Below are 22748 nucleotides of genomic sequence, written 5' to 3' on the forward strand. Positions count from 1 at the left end.
GGGGGGAGGGGAAGATGAGGGCGTCGGTCAGGATGACCCAATACCTGGAGTCCTGGGGAGCAGCCCAACCCTTCGCCAACCTCCACCATCGAGACAGCATGACTGCAGACAACGGCAAGATCAACACCACGGTGAGTGTGATCCGCGTCTGTCTCGCTCCGTTCGTCTTCGCCTCGCCCGTCCGCGAAGGATCCGCTTCTCACTGCGAATGCGTTTCATGTTCCAGGACGTTCCCATGGGGCAGTACTACTTCCAACGACGAGAAAGGTGAGACGGGCGTTATTCCTGTTCCCGCCGCACGCAGCAGCGATAAAAATGTACTCACATCGCGGGGATTTTCCACATTGCAAACACCAACTTATGTATTTTATCAGTAATAGTAATTGTGATATCATCTTTATTGTCATTGAAACATACATTACAACGAAATTTGTTCTCTGCTTTTAACCCATCACCCTTGGGGAGCAGTGGGCTGCCATGTGGTGCCCGGGGACCAATCAGGGGTTAAGGGTCTTGCTCAGGGACCCAGAGTGCAGGCGCTGGGGATCGAACCGGGTACTTGCATCCTTCTCTGAGTGCTCTAACCACTAGCCCAACACTCCCCATACACCGAGACGCAGCTCGGCAGGCAATCAAGACTAAACGTGATGGAGCAACCAACGAGTATAGATTAGTGAGGTGGTGTTTTTCAGTCATATTACATATATTTTGGCTTCCGCGCACCAAAGGTTTCCGTACCGCGCGCCTAGGAAAATTCATAAGTTTGCGGACAGTCCTGTGCGGAAAAACATGGCAGATGAGCAAGCGCTCCTTCTGCCCAAGGTTCGTAAACATAGACATCTTTATTATGAGGCCCATAAAGATCACTGTGATCAACAAGTTGATTAACAAATCCCAGACAGAAATCACCGTCTCAATCTGACTCCTGCTGATCTGTTATGCAACGGAGAATGGGCAAAAAGAAGTCCTGTCTCTAGATGTGCAAAGCTGCTAGAGACATACTACAGCAGACTTAAAATGTGTAACGGCAGCAAAAGATGTCTGGGGTGGAATACAAAGGCACACCACACTTTTCAGGTAGTTATTTTTCATTTTCGCTATATATTTGTTGGTCAGTGACATGCAAATCCCAAGGAACTCCACCGATGTTTGTTGACATTTCTTCTTTTGCTTTAAAAGCGGTTAAAAGCTTTTGCTGCTTTTAACCGCTACATTCTTTCCCTTAAACCGAAGATCCAAGTCTCAGAGGAAACGGTTTGAGGAAGAACTCAACGAGCGAATGATCCGCACCATTGATGGCATCAACTCACAGAAGTAAGCTCCGTCTCTGCTGCAAAGCCCTCCTCTGTGCCGCATGAACATTTGCCTCTGACAAAGTCTGGGATGTAAGGAAAACCGAAAGCCACTTCCTTTCTGAACAGAAAAGAAACACAAAGTTTGTTTTAGAGTCGTTTAAAAAGTACAAAGAGATAATCTTCTAATGTGTTCTGAAGTACAAAGAGAAGTCCTCAGAAAGGCGCACCTCAACAATGTAGATCTGTGCCTAACAGTGGGGCGAGTTCTCCTACTCAGAAAGATGAGAGAGGTCTGTCATTTTCTTCATAGGGACAAATGAGGGGAAAAAAATCCAGGTAAATCACATTGTAGGATTTTTAAAGACGTAACAAAATACCAAGACGATTCAAAGTGCTGAGAACTACTAGAGAAGTGATGTTTTTGGGGCTGCCGCTGGGCAGCAAGGACTTTCCACTCCCTCCACAAATCTTCTACGGGGCTGAGGTCTGGAGGACGGCTGGGCCACTCCAGGACCTTCAGAGCCGCTCCTTCGTTGCCCGAGCGGTGTGTCTGGGGTCACTGTCGTGCTGGAAGACCCAGCCACGTTCCTTCTGCTCTCTCTGACGGAAGGAGGTTTTGGCTTAAAATCTCACGATACATGGTTCATTCCTCCCTTAACACGGCTCAGTCGTTCTGGGCCCTTTGCCGAGAAGCAGCCCCTCAGCATGATGGTTCCACCCACTATGCTTCACAGCAGGTACGGTGGTCTTGGGATGCAACTCAGCAATCTTCTTACTCCAAACACGGCGAGTTGAGTTTCATTTTAACCCCACAGGATGAGATCTTAGGTGGTGCCCCAGACCAAGGGAGATCGTCAATGGTCGTGTATGTCTTCCATTTTCTTCCAGTCGCTCCCACAGTTGATTTATTCACACCAACCTGCAGCCTGTTGTAGATTCACTCTTGCCAGCCTGGTGCAGGTCTACAGTTTTCTTTCCGGTGTCCTTCGACAGCTCTGTGGTCCTGGTCCACGGTTCAGTTTGGAGTCTGACTCTTTGAGGCTGTGGACAGATGCCTTTTATACAGATGAGTTCAAACAGGAGCCATTAATGCAGGTAACAGGTGGAGGACAGAAGAGCTTCTTAAAGAAGAAGTTACAGCTCTGTCAGGGCCAGGCATCTTGCTTGTTTTTTCACCATAATTGACAGTTAAATTATTATTATTTTTTTATCCTACAATGGGAATTCCTGGATTTTTTTCTTTCTCGTTTTGTCTCATAGTTGAAGTGCGTGATGAAAATTACAGAAGCAGGAGAACTGGCTGACTAAGTACATTTTAGCCCCGCTGTACATGTGACCGCCAGAGACCTTATTGCTGCGTCACAGCAGGCACATCACTTATTAAATCATCGAAACATCGACCAAAAAAAGAGCCTAAACTCCATCTTCACATGAGTTAAGTTTACAAACTCACTTGGCAGTGTCTTTATGGGGATTCCTCCGGAGACAGAGTGTAGGTGAAATGCCCTCCATCTATACCGTCCCAGCTGGTAAATAAGGTGTCAGGGGGAATGACTGGCTCTCCTCTGGTCTGTCTGCTTCCATCGTGTTTCCAGACAGTGGCTGAAGTCCGAGGACATCCAGCGGATCTCCTTGTTCTTTCACAACAAAGCTTTGGAGAAAGAGGTAGGCGAACACATACACGACGAATCGATGGAATCATGTCGAATAAATAAACGATTTGTCACAGAGACTCTGCAGGATTGTCAGACACTCCCATCAACTTTGTCGTCTTACTTTGAAACTTTACTCCAAAGTAACCGTGCTCCTGGGAACGTTTTAGATCGCTTCCGCCTCATTGAATTTTAAACACATTTTTAAATTTGCCCCACAACGCCTAGCTAAACGCTTTCATACCCGCCAAAAACCTTTTCCCACTTTACCCTGTCAATACCCCCAAAACCTTGTGTCATTTTTGGTAGATGATCTGTCAGACCAACATACAGTAGCATATAACAGCCAAGTGGGAGGAAGCAAGTGGATTTTAACCTTTTTTTTTTGTCTTTTTTTCTCTCCATGAAAACCTGGCAAGTGTTCTGGCAGCCCGAGTCATTCGTTTTGCAGAACCACTTTTCAGCGCAGTACCAGCTGAAAGTGTTCTTTGGGGGGGGGGGGATATATCTCTACCAGCATTCAGAGACGGACTCATCTCTCTTTCATTTCTCTTACAGAAATGGCTCCGGCTCAGTCAGATTGGACTGAAAGTGTCCGACAACACCTTGCCACCGATTGTCAGTCAGATCTAGGGCTGGACAGGAATATGCTTCCATCTAAACCATTTATTGTAGCTCTGGCTTCACGTTTGGGGGGTTGTTGCCCTGCTGAAATGTGAACCTTTTGCCCTGGATTTTATTTAGGGGGTAGCAGATAAAAGGGGGTCCTTTTCAGATTTTTAGTTGTAAATAAATTCAGAAAACCCCGCATCGTTTCGCTTCCTCTTCCCCCCCCCCCCCCAGTGATGCACGACTTTAGCTGCTTTGGTTCTGTATTACGCAAAGTGGCAATAAAACATTCAGCGTGTGCTTGTAATGTGGAAGTGTCTGTCTCTTCCTGCTGGCTGTCCAGAACAGTCTTGTTGTATATATCATGTATCTATCCTCTCTCAACAGTACAGATCCACCACGTTACCTGCCTTCAAGTACTACGTCACCTGCGCCTGCCTCATATTCTGCTGCATATTCATCGTGCAGATCCTCGTCTTGCCCAAGTAAGTCTGCAGCCCTCTTGCTCCGCCAGCGGCCGATGCGCAAAAGCTATGTGAGGCCGGCTGTCTCATCAGCGGGACCTGGCTGGAAGGAGAGAGGCAGGGTGTTTAAAAAAACGCCGATGGAGATGAAAGGGCGCCGTGTCTGTCGGTGATTATAGATCAGGTGAATCAAAGCGTGGCGTCACCTCGCCGGCGAGGAGAGAGACTCGCGGCCATGCTAATTTACCGCTTCTCCGAGCCAAAAGGTGTAATTCTGCTTCTGAGAGGCCATTGATTTTCTAATTTTTGTCTCGCTCCCATCCTGCCCCGTCACCACATTGCTCCGCACGTTGAGACATTACCTCATCTGCTTTATGGCAGGTATATTTCACTTGTGACACGCAGTATCGTCGCTTAAACAGAAGGAATGCACATGTCGAGAGCTTTTGTTTTTGAAGATTCCCTAAAATCCCCCTATTGTGTCCCATTAGCGTGAATGGATTGCAGCTCTGGCGGGGAGCCGCAGGAACTTTGTCACCGTTGTGTGGCCCTGGATGGCTCTGCTGAGTGTGTTTGTGTTGCAGAACTGCTGTGCTGGGGATCTCTTTTGGCCTGACATTCCTGCTGCTGGCTCTGATCCTCCTCCTCTGCTTCGCTGGTCACATTCTGGTGGGTATGCACGTTCCTCCACTGGTTACACACACACACACACACACACACACACACACACACACACACACACACACACACACACACACACACACACACACACACACACACATACACCACTGGTAATGGCTTACAAAAGTTTTGAAACACCTGATCTAAATGTGCGCTAACAAAAGCCCCCACTGGGTACAACTGGCTACATAAAAAAAACAAAAGAATAATCTATCTATCTATATATCTCTATAGATCTATCTATCTATCTATCTATCTATCTATCTATCTATCTATCTATCTATCTATCTATCTAGATCTATAGATCTATCTATCTATATCTACAGAGATAGATAGATCTAGATAGATATATAGACTATATCTATAGAGTTGGATAGATAGATCTATAGAGATATATAGATAGATAGATAGATCTATAGAGATATATAGATAGATAGATAGATCTATAGAGATAGATAGATAGATCTATAGAGATATATAGATAGATAGATCTATAGAGATATATAGATAGATAGATAGATAGATATATAGCTAGATAGATAGATCTATAGATAGATCTATAGAGATAGATAGATCTATAGAGATAGATAGATAGATCTATAGAGATAGATAGATAGATAGATAGATAGATAGATAGATAGATAGATAGATAGATAGATAGATAGATAGATAGATATAGAGGGAGAGAGAGAGAGATGGGGGTTTTTAAGTGAAAAGGAAGGAGAGCTAGGGCTATCATGGAAGAGGGAGCTGAATGCAGATGTCATCTATATATATTTTTTCTTTCACATCACAATTATGTGGTTTATCTCATTCATTCTTATTTGTAAAGACGTTTTCAGGACACTGTAGCTTCCTGGATGGTTGCCTGTTGTTTCCTTTGCAATCGTAAAACCACATAAAAAATAAAAAAGCTATTTGAACTCGCATAAAAATGTTAAAGACTTGTAGCTTTAGGCGTTTCATCTTCTCTTCCCGTCACTAAATGTTTTTTACAGGTGTGCAGACAGACACAGATGTTTGCATATGCCGCTGTTGGAGCTGTATCGTCTACGGTTTCTTGCCTCTTGCTCTGCGAGCGTGGATTCCTCTAGTGTCAGCTTCCCCATTTGAACACATTGAAAGGTTTGCAGGACTTGCGAAAAATCCACCCACTGGACGCAGCACATAAAGGAATCTGCTCCGCATTCATTCAGAAACTGGGAGCCCACGAAGAGCAAGTCTCATAAATAAATGATTTCATGCGTTGGCCGCCGATCTCCACATCGGCCCCTTTGGATGTGTGGAAATCGCTGCATAAGGCTCAAGTCAAATGTCACCCCTCGACACGTTATTTTGTACTATCATGAGATGAAACCTCAGGCGCTCATTAATTATTTGGCCGTAAGCAGCGCTGTCATCTTAGAAAGTGCTGTGAAAGATAAGGGAAGACTGTACCGGGGGATTCCAGCTCAAACTTTGAGGCTGGTCTCTTATTGCTTTCCAGATGTTCTTTGTGTTTACAATAACTTTTTAAAACATCTCTCTCTTTGTTTAATTTCTAAATCAGAAAGAGTGATGAAGGTACTGAAGCGACAGTAATCATCATCATCATCATCATCATCATCAGGGAAATGTAACGTGTTAACCTTTGGTTTGACTTTAGATGAGCTCCATATATCACGCGCTTTATTTCTAAACAACCCTGTGGACTTTAGCGGATTGTAAATCCAGTGCCACCTTTTATTTGTTGCTTTTATTTTTCAAAAAGCTCCGATTAAAACCTTCTTGCGCGCAGATCAAAAGTGGTTTTATTTTGCTCCATTCTCCTAGGATGGGGGTTGTTTTTTTTTGTGTTCCTCTTCACCCATCCTCTAAGGCGGCCCAGTAGTTGATCACTTTTCATTTCCAGCCACACCTTTCTGCAGGATGGGTCTGGAAGTGATCGGAACACCTGAATACAACGATTTGGAGAGATTATCCAATAGTTTTAGCAATATAGTGCATAATGTGTTGTGTAATTCAAAGGAATTCTTTAGTTTTCTGCAATATTTGGAGTAGCTTTTTTTTTGTTTTGTGCACAGTTCGCCCCTCTCCCATCAGGTAAACGCTTCAGAAGCCTCAAGGCCAAAACAAATCAATTTATGAAAAGCTTCTTCCTAAAAGCTGTGAGGGCAATCGCCCCCTGATGGGAGACTGCAGTCCAACACTTTAACCCGTCATACGTTACAATCACTTAATGTTACTGCCTGCTGCACACTATTATCTCAGAATCTATAAATGCACATTTCTGTATATGAAGCCTTAAATCATGATTGCACAAAGCACCTTATTACCTCATTATTTGTTATCTGTGACTCATGAAGGACAACTAGTTGACATAACATGGATCTACAGTACTACACGTAAAGGGACTGATACCAAAGCCCTCGGACGCTGACACAGACCTTTGAATCTTAATCCTTTTAATTATTTTTTATCTTTTGAATGCTGTAATGAGAAAAAAAAACCTGTAACCCTTCATTGCCTGTTTGTTTGTTTGTCTTTTATGTGTAGTCTTAGCCGGAGTGGCTGTCTTTGCTTCCAGCTTCCCGTCTCCCATCTTTGCCCACACATCCATCCTCAGCCAGCAATCCGCCTCACCAGGGCTTATCTTAGGTTTAAGTTGTTTCTATCCCTTTCATGCTGCTTGTTTTTATCTTTATTAATGCTTCTCCGCTTAAATATTAGACTTTCTGAAACCTATAGCCCCTGTTACAATAGAATAAAAAGTTGTTGCAATTGCACAAAAACTCTTAGGTCCATGATTTCAGGAAAGATGTACTGAACATATATATTTTTTTACCTGCATTTTCTACACCAACCACATTTTTCCTACTGAAATAGTCCTTGTGGCAGGCACAGAAAATCAATAACTGTTTAACAAGTATTTGTTTTAAATTCAAATAAAATCAGAAACGATTCATGCCAAAGCTCCCCTTCACTTCGATGGTTTCCCATTCAGCTTTGGGGAGAGCGACGGCGGCATTTTCCGTGCCGACGTGCGCACCTGTCTCTGGAGTTTTACAGCCGATCGATGAAGCAAGAGCCCCAGTTCCATCTCCCTCCTCGGGAGAGTGGCATCGCCCAGTAAAGTGGGCCACTTTTAATTGCTGGGAGGATTACCAACAACCTTGGGTCCGTCCTGACCCCCCCTCCGAGTTGGTCTCGTTTGCTGCTTAATTAGAAACAGAAGGCGGGAACGAAACATCAGGTTTGATGAGCTTGCAAATCAATTTAACAGCCTGTGTACTCCCAGCGAAAGAGCCCGTGGTCAGCGTTGAAGGAGCAGCTAATTGGCTAACGAGGAGGCATGTCTGAAACAGTGCGCGCCTGTTTGATCTCCGCGTGACCGGTTGGCTTCATGGACGTCATTATTAATGAGGCCCGTTACCGCTAAAGAACATTCCCTGTTCATCTGTGGAAGAGTTCATTACACGCTGACTGCGATCAAACCCGTTTTCTGGGAAAGCGTCCTCTCGGACCAAATTAGCCGAGCTGTTGCTAAGAGAAGGCCGGAAAGACAGCTCTCAAAATTACGAGCAATAAAAATAAAAAAACGGTAATGATTAAGAGTAAAAACATCCCGAGCTTCGCTAATGTTCCCCCTTTCTTGTTTAAAAGCTCCCTGTAAAAGGAAAACAATTTAAGGGTGTGAGAACAATTCGAGCTCATGCGGCGTGAGCGTGCTGCGTTGAAGAGTGAGCAATATTAGGTAACAGTCACACTTCTGGACTCAGGAAAATAATTTAAAAGTAACACCGTATGCAGAATAACACTTAAATGACAAACTCACTCCAAACTTTGATAGGAAAATAAAATAAGTTACAGTCCAGCAGTCACAGGGCAGCACACATTCATTGGCAGCCCTGGTGAAGGTGCATAGGAAGCCTGATGAAACATATTCAGGTTGGATTGCAGTGCCATAACCTCATACTGAAAACTGTAGGGGGAAAAATGTTCTGTGGGGAAAACATTAGTCTGTGAGTTCATCTGATCTGTATTTAAATAAGTCCCCAAAGAGTTCATGGTGCAATGCGTTCTAACTTAGACCTCGGAAGCACAAGAGATCCGCAGCATCCCTGATCCTCCGCCCTGCCTAGCAGTGGCACTGAAGCTGTTCACACATACTCCTCCTTTATGTCACGCTGGAATTATAATCAACATCAATATTTATTTCTCCACATGGATTTTCCCAACAGAATCAATGTACTCAATTTAAGATCGGATGTTTTTAGGGTGAGATTATGCTACTGCAATCAAATAAGAATTTATTTTCACACATCTCCACCAGGCGTGCAAACTAATCTGTTTATAGGATGTTGTGAGTTGGTCGATTTATGCTTCCAGCATTTTGGGGTTGTGAATTCCGTGTTTGGATATTATTTTTTAAAACAAAGATGCTCCAGGTTTCTACACTGCCTCTCCCATCTTTCCGTGCACGTTTGAGTCACTCCTCCTCTTTCCTTGAATCCACAGCAGGGAGGAAAGGGGTCCTTCTGCTCTCTGCCATGGCTCCCGGCTTCCTCGCGCATCATCGTCACCAACAACCCCTGGCTGCGATTGGTCCTCACCATGACGACCACGGCTCTCATACTGGTGATGGCCGTGTTCAATATGGTGAGACGCTGTTTAAAATGTTGCGAATGGAGTTTTTTTTTTTTTCTTCCTCTGTGACTCGTGGGTGTGTTGCATGATGGGCAAGTGGCTGCACATCCACGCTCGATATCGTCGGGTTGTGTGATATTTATAGCCGCAGAATGCAATAAACTGTGGCTTCTGCTTCACAAAATCAAAAACTGTAGCGCTACCTGTAAACATAACCAGAGAGGGTAACTGAGGCTGAATAAATAATTCCTATAAAGTGATAACAAGACTCTTCTGTTTGTCTTCAGCGAGGCTGTCCGATGGCCGTTCCTAGTCAGAGGTTTACATACAGGACTGTCTCAGAAAATTAGAATATTGTGATAAAGTTCTTTATTTTCTGTAATGCAATTAAAAAACATGAAATGTCATACATTCTGGATTCATTACAAATCAACTGAAATATCGCAAGCCTTTTATTGTTTTAATACCGCTGATTATGGCGTACAGCTTAAGAAACCCAAATATCCTATCTCAAAATATTAGAATATTGTGAAAAAGTATACTAGTAGGCTATTCAACTCATCACTTGAATCGTCTAATTAACTCGAAACACTGCAGGGTTTCCTGAGCCTTGAAAAACACTCAGCTTGGTTCAGTAAACTAAATCACAAGTATGGTAGTGGTTAAGAGACGACATCAGATTCTCACAGTAACTGGTGTACTGACCATGGCGTTACTGTCCTTGATTGGCCTGCCAATTCCCCTGACCTGAACCCCATAGAGAATTTGTGGGGTATTGTGAAGAAGAAGCTGAAAGACACCAGAGCCAACAATGCAAATGAGCTAAAGGCCGCTATTGAAGCATCCTGGGCATCCATAACACCTCAGCAATGCCACAGGCGGATTGCCTCCATGCCACGCCGCATTGATGCAGTAATCTGTGCAAAAGGATTCCCAACCAAGTACTGAGTGCATTAATGGACATTTTCAAATGTTTGATTTTGTTTTGCTGTTAAAAATTTGTTTTTTACTTGATCTGAGGAAATATTCTAATATTTTGAGATAGGATTTTTGAGTTTTCTTCAGCTGTAAGCCATAATCAGCGATATTAAAACAATAAAAGGCTTGCGATATTTCAGTTGATTTGTAATGAATCCAGAATGTATGACATTTCATGTTTTTTAATTGCATTACAGAAAATAAAGAACTTTATCACAATATTCTAATTTTCTGAGACAGTCCTGTACACCCATCATGGCCGTGGGTTTATTATTAGTCTTGTGTCTTTCAATTATTAATGTGAACTGTTCTTTTTAAAAAAAAAAAAAAAAATTCAGTTAAATTCAAAAAGAAAGATTCAGAAACCAGTTTCATTGTGTGTTTGGTGGAACACCTGAGTCAAAGTTTGTTCAGGACTGAGGTAAAGGTACTATTGTCGTTATTCCATCAACTTTGTGCGGTGAGGGAGTACCACTTCTGTTCAATTCGCTCAGCATGGATTTGAACCTTTTCCTTATAGCCCAGGTCACTCCCGGGAGGGTTCATCACTGTTCCATGTGTTCTCCATCTACGGATCGTGGCTCTCACTGCGGTTCGCTGCAGTCGTTGCGTTTTAAGTCCCTTTAGCCTACTTTGTGTCGTCAGACGGGTGGCAGGTATTCAGGAGGTTTCTGGATTCTACAAGTCAGGCAGTAATTTGGACTGGGTGTGGCAATTGAAACTGCGCTCAGCACCAATTAACAGCTAATTCATGATTTAACATATGAGTCAATACTTTTTCTACATAAGGCCCGGATGAGTTGGATGGGGGGTTTTTTTCCCCCCTTAATAAACGAAACCATCCTTTGAAAACAATGTTTCTGTGTTTGCTCAAGTTATTTTTGATATTAAAATTCTTTTGATCTAAAACATCGGAGTGTGATGAAAAAGCAAAAGCACATAAAATCTGGAGAGTCAAATGTGTTTTTCACAGCACTATTAGAAAAAAAACAAAAAATTATTATTAACTTCTAAACCCCCTAAAAAATGTTTTTCCATTATTTCAACCAAGGAAAACTGCTTTGAATAACACATTAAGATACTAAAATGAATCTGACGTTCATGCCTAAGAGGTCTGACAGGAACAGGAATCCAGGTTGATACATTTCCCTTTTAGATATGGAAATATCTAAAAGGGATATATATATATATATATATATATATATATATATATATATATATATATATATATATATATATATAGATAGATAGATAGATAGATAGATAGATAGATAGATAGATAGATAGATAGATAGATAGATAGATAGATTATAGGGAGCAGCAGACATGCCACAGATACTTTCATGGTTACAAGAAAGTTTTACTTCCTGCCACCAGTTCCGGCGGTGCTTCCAGCAGACTCGGTTGGCATCGTCGGGTCTAAATTATAACTTCTAGTGCAGCGGCGAAGCCTTCCTGGAATAAAAAATGAACAATTCTCAAGTGACAGTCAGGCGTTTGGAGAGGAATTCAAACAGAGACGGCGAATGTGGCTGCCAGAACACCTGCAGGAGAAGCGGAGTAGCCAAGAACAAAAGCGGCAGCAGCAGCGAGGATGAAAGCTAAACAGTCACATATTTCAAAACCTCCGCAACAACATTCAAAGAGACGGTTTTCATAAAGTTTCAGGGCTAAACTGGAACAGCTTGAAGCCGTGAATCAGCCCTCTGAGCCGAGCGGAGCGGTTCGTTTCTGAGGTCTGGTGCTCCGCCGCTGATCTTGACCTCATTATTGACTCGGAGTCTCTGAGCTCGTTCAGAGGAGCAGTGAGGAGCTCTCAGGCCAGTTGGAGCTTAATAATAACTGCAGTCACTCTGCGGACTCACTCTATGGTTGATTTTCAGTGATTATGGCCGGGTTGAGCCCATCTAGTAGGATTATTCTAAGTGGATTAATTTTTACTGTCGGTAAGCTGCTGAAATCAGCTCAGAATAAGACTAATCTGTTGAGCGAACAGCTGACTGACACAAGGTAAATATGCCACAGAGCTGCAGGTTGCAATGACTGCTTTCTGACAAGGGCTGGTGAACAGTTTAAAGGAAAAAACTTTTAAATGGGAACATTGCGGTCTTTGCGTTTCAGTGGGACCTGCTTATCCTGACTCAGCACTGCCACATAGCGTAAATCAGCACACGTTTGACTCTTGATCCCTTCTGGTCTGTTTGTCAGTTCTTCGTGGAGGATCCCGGAGGATCTGCCGAGGACATCCGAACGGCCGCTCCCTCCGTGAACGTGTCCAACAGCAGCCGCTCCGACAGCCTGGAGGAGAGAAACAAGTTCTACCTGCCGGTAGGCGCCGCCGCCACGGGCCCGACGAAGGGGCGCTGCGGGTTGGGTCCGGCCTGCAGATTCGTGCAGATTCGGCCTGCAGATTCCTCTTTCACTGAAGCCACTTCTCAGCGTTTTGGTTGGATTTTATGTGACAGAAAAACACGAGTTGGTGCATAATTGTGAAGTGGAAGTAAAACAGAACAGGGTCTTCTAGATTTTAGAAAATGGCAGCTTGCATTGGTATTCAGAACATTCGGCTGCAAGCCTCCTGTCTTTTGTTTTAACTTCTTTGCACAGTTGGGTGCCAAGCGTTCCTCATTCTTTATTGGTTTTAGAGCATCTATGAACAGCTGTGTAGATTCTGAATGGGAGTTTAGGTCTGACCCGTAGCTGGACCATTCTAACACGTTCTGAACCATCCGCTGCAGTCCTGCTGGAAGGTGAACCCCCAACCTCTGGCTCAAGTCTTATGCATGCTCTAGGATCGCCCATAGCTTTAGCTCCATCCATCATCCAGTCAAAATGATAAATGGACTGCACTTGTACAGCACTTTATCAAACCCTTGGGACCTCAAAGCGCTTTCCACTACTTCAGTCATCCACACGCTGATGGTAGTGAGCGACATTGTAGCCACAGCTGCCCTGGGGCCGACTGACAGCTGCCATGCCATGACCAGCACCAGCACGTACCATCATCCAATCAATGCTGTCTAGCTTCTTCTGTCTCTGCTGTAGAAAAGCACCCCACAGCATGATGGAGCAACCTCCATGTTTCACTGTCAGGCGCCAATTTCTGCAACACATACCATTTTGCGTGTAGGCCTGAAGAACTCTGTTTTGGTCCCGTCTGATCAGAGAACTTTCTTACACATGACTTCTTATGTGTCCGTTTTGTCGGTCTTTCGTGACGACCAGAATTGTGGAGTAAACAAAGAATAGCTGTCCCGCCAGCAAACTGTCCCAGCTGGGCTGCGGGCGTCAGGTTTGACGTCTCCATTTGTGGAAAATGTTGAAAACCTTCCTTCTACTTCACATTTCTGTGCGACTTTTGTCTGCCATTTTTTTTTCTTGTCAGTGTTGCATTTTATGTTTCTACTTTTACTTGGATTATTTCATTTCTACTTTTAATTGTCTTGTTTCTTATAAATTTTCATGTTTTTTATTTTCATATTAAATCATTCCTTCCTTTTGTTCAGACCCTGCTGTTTTTAAAGGGCTTTATAAATATGGTTGGCCTGGCTAATTATTGGATAAAAGATGCAGTGTTTTTTTGTTTGTTTGAGCCTAAATTGACAATATGTCATACAGATACAGATTGTAAATATAGAAATCAGGGTCTTATTTATAAAAAGTAATTATGGACGTGTGTCATTTTAGTAGAGTAAATGGCGCTTTAATATTTTGGAGAAATAGTTTAAGTGCCTGTATATCCTGAAATAGAGCCTCTCCTAATGTATTTCTCTCATTTTGAACAAACACATTTTTTGACAAACTACCTGAGAAGTGAAGTTTCATACCGCCTTATCAACTCCAAGGACAATTGGTGCAAAGCAGCATAAAGCATATTACCTGTATAATAAATATCCCACCTAGTTTTCTTCATTTAAGAGGATGTTTCCTACTATATTCTCCTTCTTCAGTACTTTATCTACTGCTGTATCCTGGGCCTGGTCTCGTGCTCGGTGTTCCTGAGGATCAACTATGAGCTGAAGATGGTGGTGATGCTGATCGCCGTGGTGATCTACAACATCATCATCCTGCAGACTCACGCCTCGCTGCTGGATGGATTCAACAAAGCGCTGTACCCCGCGGACAAGTCAGACAGGTTGGTGTAATCTGCTTAAAAAAAAAAAAAAACAGGCCCCGCTGTGATCCTGCGGGCTGCCTGCATCAGTTTAACCCCAGCCCATTAAAAGGAGTAAGTCTGCAGCGGGGACTTCAGAAACAACTCCGCAGCAGAGTTGGCAGCGTCCCATTCTGCTGTCAGCCGAGCGCCACTGCTGGAAAGCAGAGATGATGAGTGGCAGAAAGAGATGATGCCGCTCGCGTTGATGGAGAAGGATTCGGTTTTTGCATTTGACTGACAGCCTCTGGGGAGAAAGAAAAAGGAAAAAAAAACATGTAGAAAGTTTCCCTAGCACTGAGAGAAGCTGGCAGGGGAAAAAAACTGAATTCCTCTCTGTTTCTCTTTCTCACCTTGCTTTGTAAGCAGGAGGAGTGTGCAGCTTCTTGCAAATAGATGGGAAGAATGCTAAAAGTGCTAAATGAAAAGGAAATAGACCGAGGCTGCCCGATAAATCTGATTTCTGACACGTCAACATTTGCATGAATACATTTTTTTTTTTTTTTTCAGTCGGCACTACTTCTGTCACAAATAAGAGAAGGGTGTGTGGTTAGAGTTCAGTCAGCTCTGGTAACGCAGCATAGGGAACGCGACTTCATCTCAGCACAATATGCAGTTAAATGATCTATTTCTGTACGTGCAAACATTTCTAGCTCCATCAGCGTTGTGTCTTGTGAGCAAACTAACACAATCTGCAAATACTGTTGGATCGCATTGAATTAGCTGGCATTCAAATAAGGATGCATTGGCGTGTCCCTAACGCTGAGAAAGCTCTCCACAAACTGGTAAAACTGGGTAAAAAAAAACAACTTAAAAAAAATCATCATTTATTAAAGCTGCATAATGTCCCTCTGAATTAAAATCCAACAGGTAATTCAGGTACATTTATTCAGTAGGGAAAATGTTTTTCTGGAATTTATATTCTACTATCTGGACTTGATCAGAGTGTGGAGGACCTTTAAATTAGTTCTATCATGACATATTTTTTCCCTAAGGAGTTATCATGATTAAAGATAAACGCCCATTGTTTCTACTCGTCTTATTAAAATTCAAAGACAAGAGGTGAGGTGAAAAAGAAACGAGGAAAAAGGGGCTGAATCATTCAAAATAAATCCTCAGAACTTAAGGCAATAAGGGGATTAATGATACTATTATTATTATTTGTGCCCTATTGCAGACACAGCGGTCCAGATCCGAGATACAGTATAATAGGAGAAAAGCATTTAGACGAATAGTCAAATAATAACAAAGACATAATTACAAAAAACTGCACATTTGATTAGACGCGCAGTTATTATGAGATACACAGACACTCTCCAGGATACCTTGTCATTTAGTGCTTTTACAGATGGAAGCCATTTTGGTCAGATTGTTGGAGGCAACAACTGAGCTCAAAAGGTTTGTTGATAGAATACCTCAGTGTGAGCTAGAACGTGATACTAAACGTGTGATTTGCACCATATCCGAAGCCTGACTAAGAATCTGAATGCTGCCTTCTGCTTTATAGTAAGTGGACTATTCCCATGTTCCAGCTACTCTTAGAATTGGGCTCATTTATGTTAATTGCCAGTTTAAAACCACAGGATAAAAAAAAATTAATGATCAACCGGTGGCTGCTAAGATTAATATTGACATATTGTCCTGGTAATTAAACACTGAAATTCAATTAGTTACAAATTGCCATGATTTAGAAATGTGTTGTATTTACAAACTCAGCTTTTTAGATCTGTACTGGTTGTAAATCAGTTTTTAAAGCTGGTTATAAAAAAAGTTGTTCTCATATTTTATGTAAAAAAATAAAAATCCATTTACCCTTAATCTGCTTTTTGAATACATAGACATACCCTGGCAGATATACTATATATATTGAAATCTAACAGTATGAAACAATGCAAAAAAAAAAAAAAACAATAAAACACCACCATCAAACAAGTGGTTTGGAATGGTGTAAGGAAAGAATAATGATGAAATGATGGTGGCGGGGCTTTCTTCAAACCAGCTGATTAGCATGTGATTGCAATCAGACTTTGCTCCAAAAAGATCAAAATTCTGATGGGGTTTGTAAACGAGGGTCTTAGGATCTTATGTTTGTCTACAGATGTTGCAGAAAGTTATTTCCTTAAAGAAGAATTGGACTTGATTAGCAGGTTTTCCTTACTAATAACGGTAAATCATGCATAAAGCTGGAAGAACTTTCTGGAAAACAGAGCTGGACTTCTGGGATCTTGTAATCCTGTGATACCGACTATTTCATCAACAGAGAACATTGGAATAATAATAAAAATAATATATCACTGCAATCAACCTCCAGGGCAACAAACATTTGCAGTAGGAAAATCCCTCTTTATTTAATGCTTAGGAAGATGAAACTTTATTTATGAGTTTTGCTTTTTTTCCTCCACACAAACCCAAATGTGTTCTCATCATTTGACCCGTCTGAGACTGAGTAAACACCTTACAGCACCGAGCGATAAAAGCTCACAGAAACGCAGGAATGCGTGAGCACGAGCAGAGAACTGGGGCCGATAGGACTACAGTGCCCAGGGATCAATGGTGAGGTAATGTGCCTTGCAAAGGGCACCTCAGCTGTGGTAATGGTTGCATGTTTATTGTCTGGTATCCTTAAGGCTAGCGCTCGTCATCGGATAAATCGTTGCAGGATTATAATGAGCTCAAAATCTTTTACATCGTCTTTAAAACTTGTTTAAGTTAGAGAGCTTCAGCACAGGGCGGCACACCTTACATAAGATGCTGGCGGTAAACATGTGGCGAAGAACCTCATACTAAAATGTTTGCTGGAGTGCATGGCATCAGGAGACTTTGAGTCAAAATCTTAGGACCTCTATCAGTAACCTGAGCGTGAGTCGTCCCTTCAGTGAGACGATGATCCCAAACATCTGAAATAATAAACACACACAAAAAAACACCAAATTCACGCTTCGTCTGTAGACACCACAGTCCCCTGGCGTAGATCCAAAAGAAGACCTGTAGGTACCGGCAAAGTGCTGTCCTCTTGGCTAAGGGAGCGTGAAGAATGGATTTTTTTTTTTTTTGTGCCATTATGGTATTGGTATCTGCATTTCAGTTAAAACACTCTTTCTAAATGGAAATCATGAATAACCATTTTCTAAAATCTTTTTCAGGCCAGGAGTCCTGAAGGACCTGAAGACCATGGGCTCTGTGTCGTTGTTCATCTTCTTCATCACTCTGCTGGTATTAGCAAGGCAGGTGAGTGGCGCGTCCCCACGAAGAAACCACTGATGATAAAAGTTTATTTCTCTGCCGCAGTCATAACTATGCAATTAGGTCATTCAGCATTCAAAGATCATCCTGAGCCCCGGCTAAGCAGAGACGCGTACAAGAGGAGAATTTCAAATGACTTTGACTCCTTTGGAGCAGGATATTTATATGCTCTTTTTTTTTTTTTGTCTTTTCTTTGAAGGATTCGGTGTATGATTCAAAATATGTCTTCTGACAGTTTGTCTTTGTAGTGTTGGTGCGCTGCCACCGTCCTCGCTCCGTGTGGTAGCCTAACTCTGCTGACACAGATCTTCTGTGGGGAATTGAATCTTTTTTTAGGGGTAACATCTATCATCTCTGCACTCTTAGCAGATGTTCTGTGCTTTGAGCTCTGGACCCATATCTGGAGCTCCCTGGGGAGAACCACCCAATCGGCTCCTTGCGTTCTGGGTCAGGAAAAGAGAGTGGGGGAGTTAGTTAACGAGACCCAACTTGGACGTTTAGACCTCCTTGTCATGATGCCGCCCTTAAAAGCTCTTTTTTAGTTGGAATTGCCACAGCGAAGTTCTGCAGTGTGCCGCGTCAAAATAATTATTGGAACATGTAAAAACGGGGGCCTGTTGAGAGGCGCCGCCCTGAGCAGTTGATGGAGAGTGTGCACATCGGCGCTCGAAATGATTTTACACGCTCTAAGCGAGTCATTAACAAATTTTCCTTGCAAAATTTCTTATCAGCTCTAATGAGGTCTTTCTCAGAACTTTCTTCGGAGGGCGGAGAAATCAGGTTACAAGGGAAACGGCATCAGTAATTCATCCCTCAAGAACAGATTGCACAGTGGAGCAAAACTCATTTACAGGCTCGTTTAGCTGCTTTCTAAACGGCATTTAGAATGAGCTCCATTTCTTTTGGCCTACTTTCCGGACGCATCGAGGTAGTCTCTCCTCATCTACATGTGCACACATGCCCGAACAATGCCGGTTATCCGTCCTGGGACAGCTCAAAGGTAGAAGAGCCCTCCGTCCTCCGTCAGTGCTGGAGTCTTCTCGATTTGCTGCAGGTTCTAGGTTCACTGTATTTATTTCTCATTCGGCCGGCTAACCAACTACATCTCCCAGGACACTCCCACACACAGTATAGGAGCCCACCCACCAGAACCTTCTAGCCTTCAGATATAGGGATGGTGCGTTTAGGAAGCAGAGGCACAAACGCACACAACCCCGGGATGTCTTGACCTTCGTATATGAGTCCTCCTAACATATGCAGATGTATTCAAAAGTACCTCGAGCAAGAGTAACCAAAAAGCAGAAAAAAAAGGAGAAGGAAGCAGTAGCTATGTTTATGCAAAACAGGTCTGTCTACTATTGCCTTGAGTAATAACTTCGCAGCTACTCGTATTGTCTCGCTGTCTTGTTATTGGGACTCTAATTTTTTCCATGAATATCAAGCATTCCAACACCGTCGCCTTGTAGTTGCAATGTATTAGAATGAAATTAGGCAGCCTGACACTGAGAAGCAATAAGCTGAAGCTGAGAGCCACCACGGGCTTTATTGAGGCACCGGCTCCTCAGAGGTCAGTTCAAACTAAACCGCTTTTGGCCTTCTGTCGTCGTCTTACAACCACAAACTCCAGTGGCTTTCTTTGGGGATTGTATGTGACAGGCACACACAAAGTAGGGTGCGATTAATAATCCACACAAACATCTTAAAAATTGATGTGTAGATTTGTATTCAGCCCACTTTACTCCAATACTCCTTAAACTAGTCGGGGTAATACTGCTGTCTAGCTTTTGACCGTCTCAGGAGTAGCTTTCAATCCATCATCATTGTCGTTGTCGTCATCAAAGCTGGTCGTCCAGCTAAGCTGACAGGACCGCATTAATCAGAGAAGCAGCCATGGTAACTCTGGAGGAGCTGCAGAGATCCACAGTTCAGGCGGACGACACAGTTGGCATATCATACACTCCAGTATTGGCTATGAAGAGAGCCATTATTGAAGGAAAGACATAAGAAATCTGCGGTTAGAGGACACAGCGGACATGTAGAAGAAGGTGCTCTGGTCAATTGAGACCAAAGATCGGTTGGGTGGAAATAAAGACCCCACTTTCCCCTTAACACACTATGTCAGTGGTGAAATATGTTGGTGGGAGCATGATGCTGTGGGGATGTGTGGCTTCAGCTGGAACAGGGAAGTTGAGCAGCATTGACAGGAGGATGTGTGAACATATACGTACATGCATAAATACAAGACCGTGCTTGAAGAAAGGCAAAATGTTTGCTGCTAGAGCAGAGGTTCACCTTCCAGCAGGATAGTGAACGTTAAACATACTGCCGCAAGCTACAGTGGGATCGATTACATCAGAGTCTATTTATATGTGTTAGAATGGCCTAGTCAAAGTGCCCAATTTAACAGAGAATGTGTGACAAGGATTAAAGATGGTTGTTCTTAGACACAATCCATCCAATCGGACTGAGCTTGAGCCATTTTGTAGAGAAGAACTGGCAAAAAACGTGATTCTCTAGATGTGCAAAGCTGGTAGAGACGTGCCTTAAAGGACTTGTGGCTGCAATTAGCATTTAAAGGTGTTTTATACAAAGTATTGACTCGGAGAGTCTGAGCACAGATACACAGGACACCTTTGAGATTTTCATTTGTTAAATTTTTAGAAAACTTTGGATCATTTTACTTCCCCTTCACAACTATGTAATACTTCATGTTAAAGTATCATAAAATCCTATGAATATTAAAGAGGTATTAATACCTTTGCAGGGTGCTCTGCCTATGTCTGCCCTTTTCATGTTTAAATGTGTATTATGTTTTTTTTTTCTTTGTTTTGGTACAAGTTACAACACTGGGGGGGATAACACAGCTATCCCTCTCCTCTCTGTCCTCCTGTAACAGAATGAGTATTACTGCCGGCTGGACTTCTTGTGGAGGGACAAGTTCAAGAGGGAGTGTGAGGAAATTGAAACCATGGAGAACCTCAACCAGGTCCTGCTGGAGAACGTCCTGCCGGCACATGTGGCCAAGCACTTCCTGGGACGCAACTGGAAAAATGAGGTTTCAGATGTTTCTGGATTTTGCACACATTTTAAGGTTTGGGAGAAACCGCAGATCAAATAAGAAAATGAAACGTTCGTCCTTGGCATTAAGTTAGATGTCATCTTATTTTTTATAAGGCAGATACTGTATACAACATCTGGACATTACTGTGCAAAAGTCTGCAGACAACTGTCATTTAATTCTCCTGGTACATCTGGAAAAAGTTGTTTCTGCTGAATTCCTCCTCAGTCCTCTGCCTGTAGTCTGCCCTGGCCTCTCTGATGCTTCTCTTCAGCTGTACAGGTCCCTGTCTCCAGACCCAACGCTATTTCCCTGCCTCAGCAGATTCTTTACTTCGCTGTTCATTTAGGGCTTCTGCTTGGGAAGCGCCCGGATGTGCCTGTTCACTGTGATAACAGTGTTGTTTGTAGACCAGTACTGCTGAGGTGAATACCTCCAGGTCCTGGTGGCAGAAAACGTCCCAGTCTGCAACTGCTGAGTGGCACCATCTGGCCGAGATTTCACAGTCTGCGTTTTGGGGGGGGTGCTCGCTTCTTTACAGATTTAATCGCTGGAATAAGAAGCGGCGACGTGTGATCAGAGGAGCCCAGAAGTTGCAGCTGAGTGGCCCTGTAAATGAATATCAGATCATCTTCATCCGCTGATAGCAGTTTTTTAGGCTGACTGAGTGGGAAAAACACATGAAATCCAAAGAAATACTTTGTCAGATTGTTATAAAGTCTGAATAACTACGTAATCGCTTTAAAAGTCCAGCCTTTTAAAAGCAAATTATAAAAAGATAACCTTTAAACCTCGGCTCAATGAATCCAAAGTAATGCGGTTTCCCAGCAACAGCTCGTTTTTCAATTTGCCTCTTGACTGCCATCTTGCTTTTCCCGCTTTCTTTCTCCTGTGTGCGTGAGTTTATGATGCAGCATCTTGGAGTTTTATGGCAGCAAAAAGCCACTGTAATAATGTAATCGTGCAACTTTACGTTTCCTGCAAGGGGGGGGGAGCGGCACAAAAATGCTGCTGCATCCAGTCAGGCTCATCCACTCCTGCACCATTAACAACGGTTAAATATCAGCACCTCTAAACACTTGCTGTTAATCGAGTGTGGTGAATTTGTAGGAGGAGCCGACGAAGCAATCCTGAGGCGTAGAAGAAAATGGCTTGAGCTCCTTCTTCTACAGTTCCTGATTCAGTGCAGCCTTAAAAGACCGTGAAGTGAAAGAAAAATGAGCAATATCCCCCTGTCTGCATAAAGAAACATTTATCGTTGGCTGGTGATGCCTGGAAATTGACTGACTTATGCCTCAGTGAATTAAAAGGTGTTGTAATGCACCTGTGCCTTTCACTTCAGGCTTCAGCTCTGCCTCCCTCGCCTCCCTCGGTGACCCAGTTCCAACTGTGGCAGCCACTTTGGGGAGGGGAGGAAAAATCTGAGGATTATTCTGTGAAAAAAAAAAGAAAAAAGCCGGAGTGGTGAGGAGACTCCATGTTCCCACTGTCTCTGGTCAATAAAGACGGGACACGGTGCATATTCTGCATGAGAACATGGGCGGTTTTGTTGGCATCCCTGGTAAAGACGTGTCCAAAGTATTGAAATAAATTATTTTATTTGAGTCTCAGATATACACACTGCATCGTTTTTCTTAAGTCCTGTATTAATTTGAGTGCAATGTTAACCGTGCTGTTCTTACTTTGTACAATCCCTCGTTTTTCCTGTAATGCAGCACCTATTCCTTTTCCTATAACGTTTCACAAGAGAGACAGCATTTTGACTATACCTACTTTCACTTTCTCTCTGCATCAACCAGAGTCCTGCTGGGTCCTCTCCTATGCTCACGCCTCAAAGGCTGATTTTTTTTTTATCTGGTGGACCGTTTCTGTGTTGATATCGCTCCTTGATGTGGAATATCACCCCCACAGTGTCCACCAGATCTCTGTTTAAAATCTTGTTGTGTTTCAAAGAGTTCAGAATACCCAGTGGAAAGGTTTGCAGGGAAG

The 22748-nt window shown here is 43.0% G+C and overlaps 1 protein-coding gene across 1 annotated transcript in view; it reads left to right on the forward strand.

Moving 5' to 3' along the window:
- Positions 1 to 22748, forward strand: part of LOC118565417 (adenylate cyclase type 2-like) — a 37567-nt gene that overhangs the window by 7833 nt on the left and 6986 nt on the right. The window contains exons 2-12 of the mRNA XM_036145856.1: positions 9 to 131; positions 227 to 267; positions 1234 to 1314; positions 2891 to 2960; positions 3944 to 4041; positions 4605 to 4689; positions 9199 to 9339; positions 12514 to 12633; positions 14256 to 14440; positions 17602 to 17686; positions 20598 to 20756. Coding sequence (XP_036001749.1) covers positions 9 to 131; positions 227 to 267; positions 1234 to 1314; positions 2891 to 2960; positions 3944 to 4041; positions 4605 to 4689; positions 9199 to 9339; positions 12514 to 12633; positions 14256 to 14440; positions 17602 to 17686; positions 20598 to 20756 — 1188 coding nt within the window. The remainder of the gene's footprint in view (positions 1 to 8; positions 132 to 226; positions 268 to 1233; positions 1315 to 2890; positions 2961 to 3943; positions 4042 to 4604; positions 4690 to 9198; positions 9340 to 12513; positions 12634 to 14255; positions 14441 to 17601; positions 17687 to 20597; positions 20757 to 22748) is intronic.

This window comes from Fundulus heteroclitus, chromosome 13 (genome assembly GCF_011125445.2).
Source record: "Fundulus heteroclitus isolate FHET01 chromosome 13, MU-UCD_Fhet_4.1, whole genome shotgun sequence".
NCBI classification, from domain to species: domain Eukaryota; kingdom Metazoa; phylum Chordata; class Actinopteri; order Cyprinodontiformes; family Fundulidae; genus Fundulus; species Fundulus heteroclitus.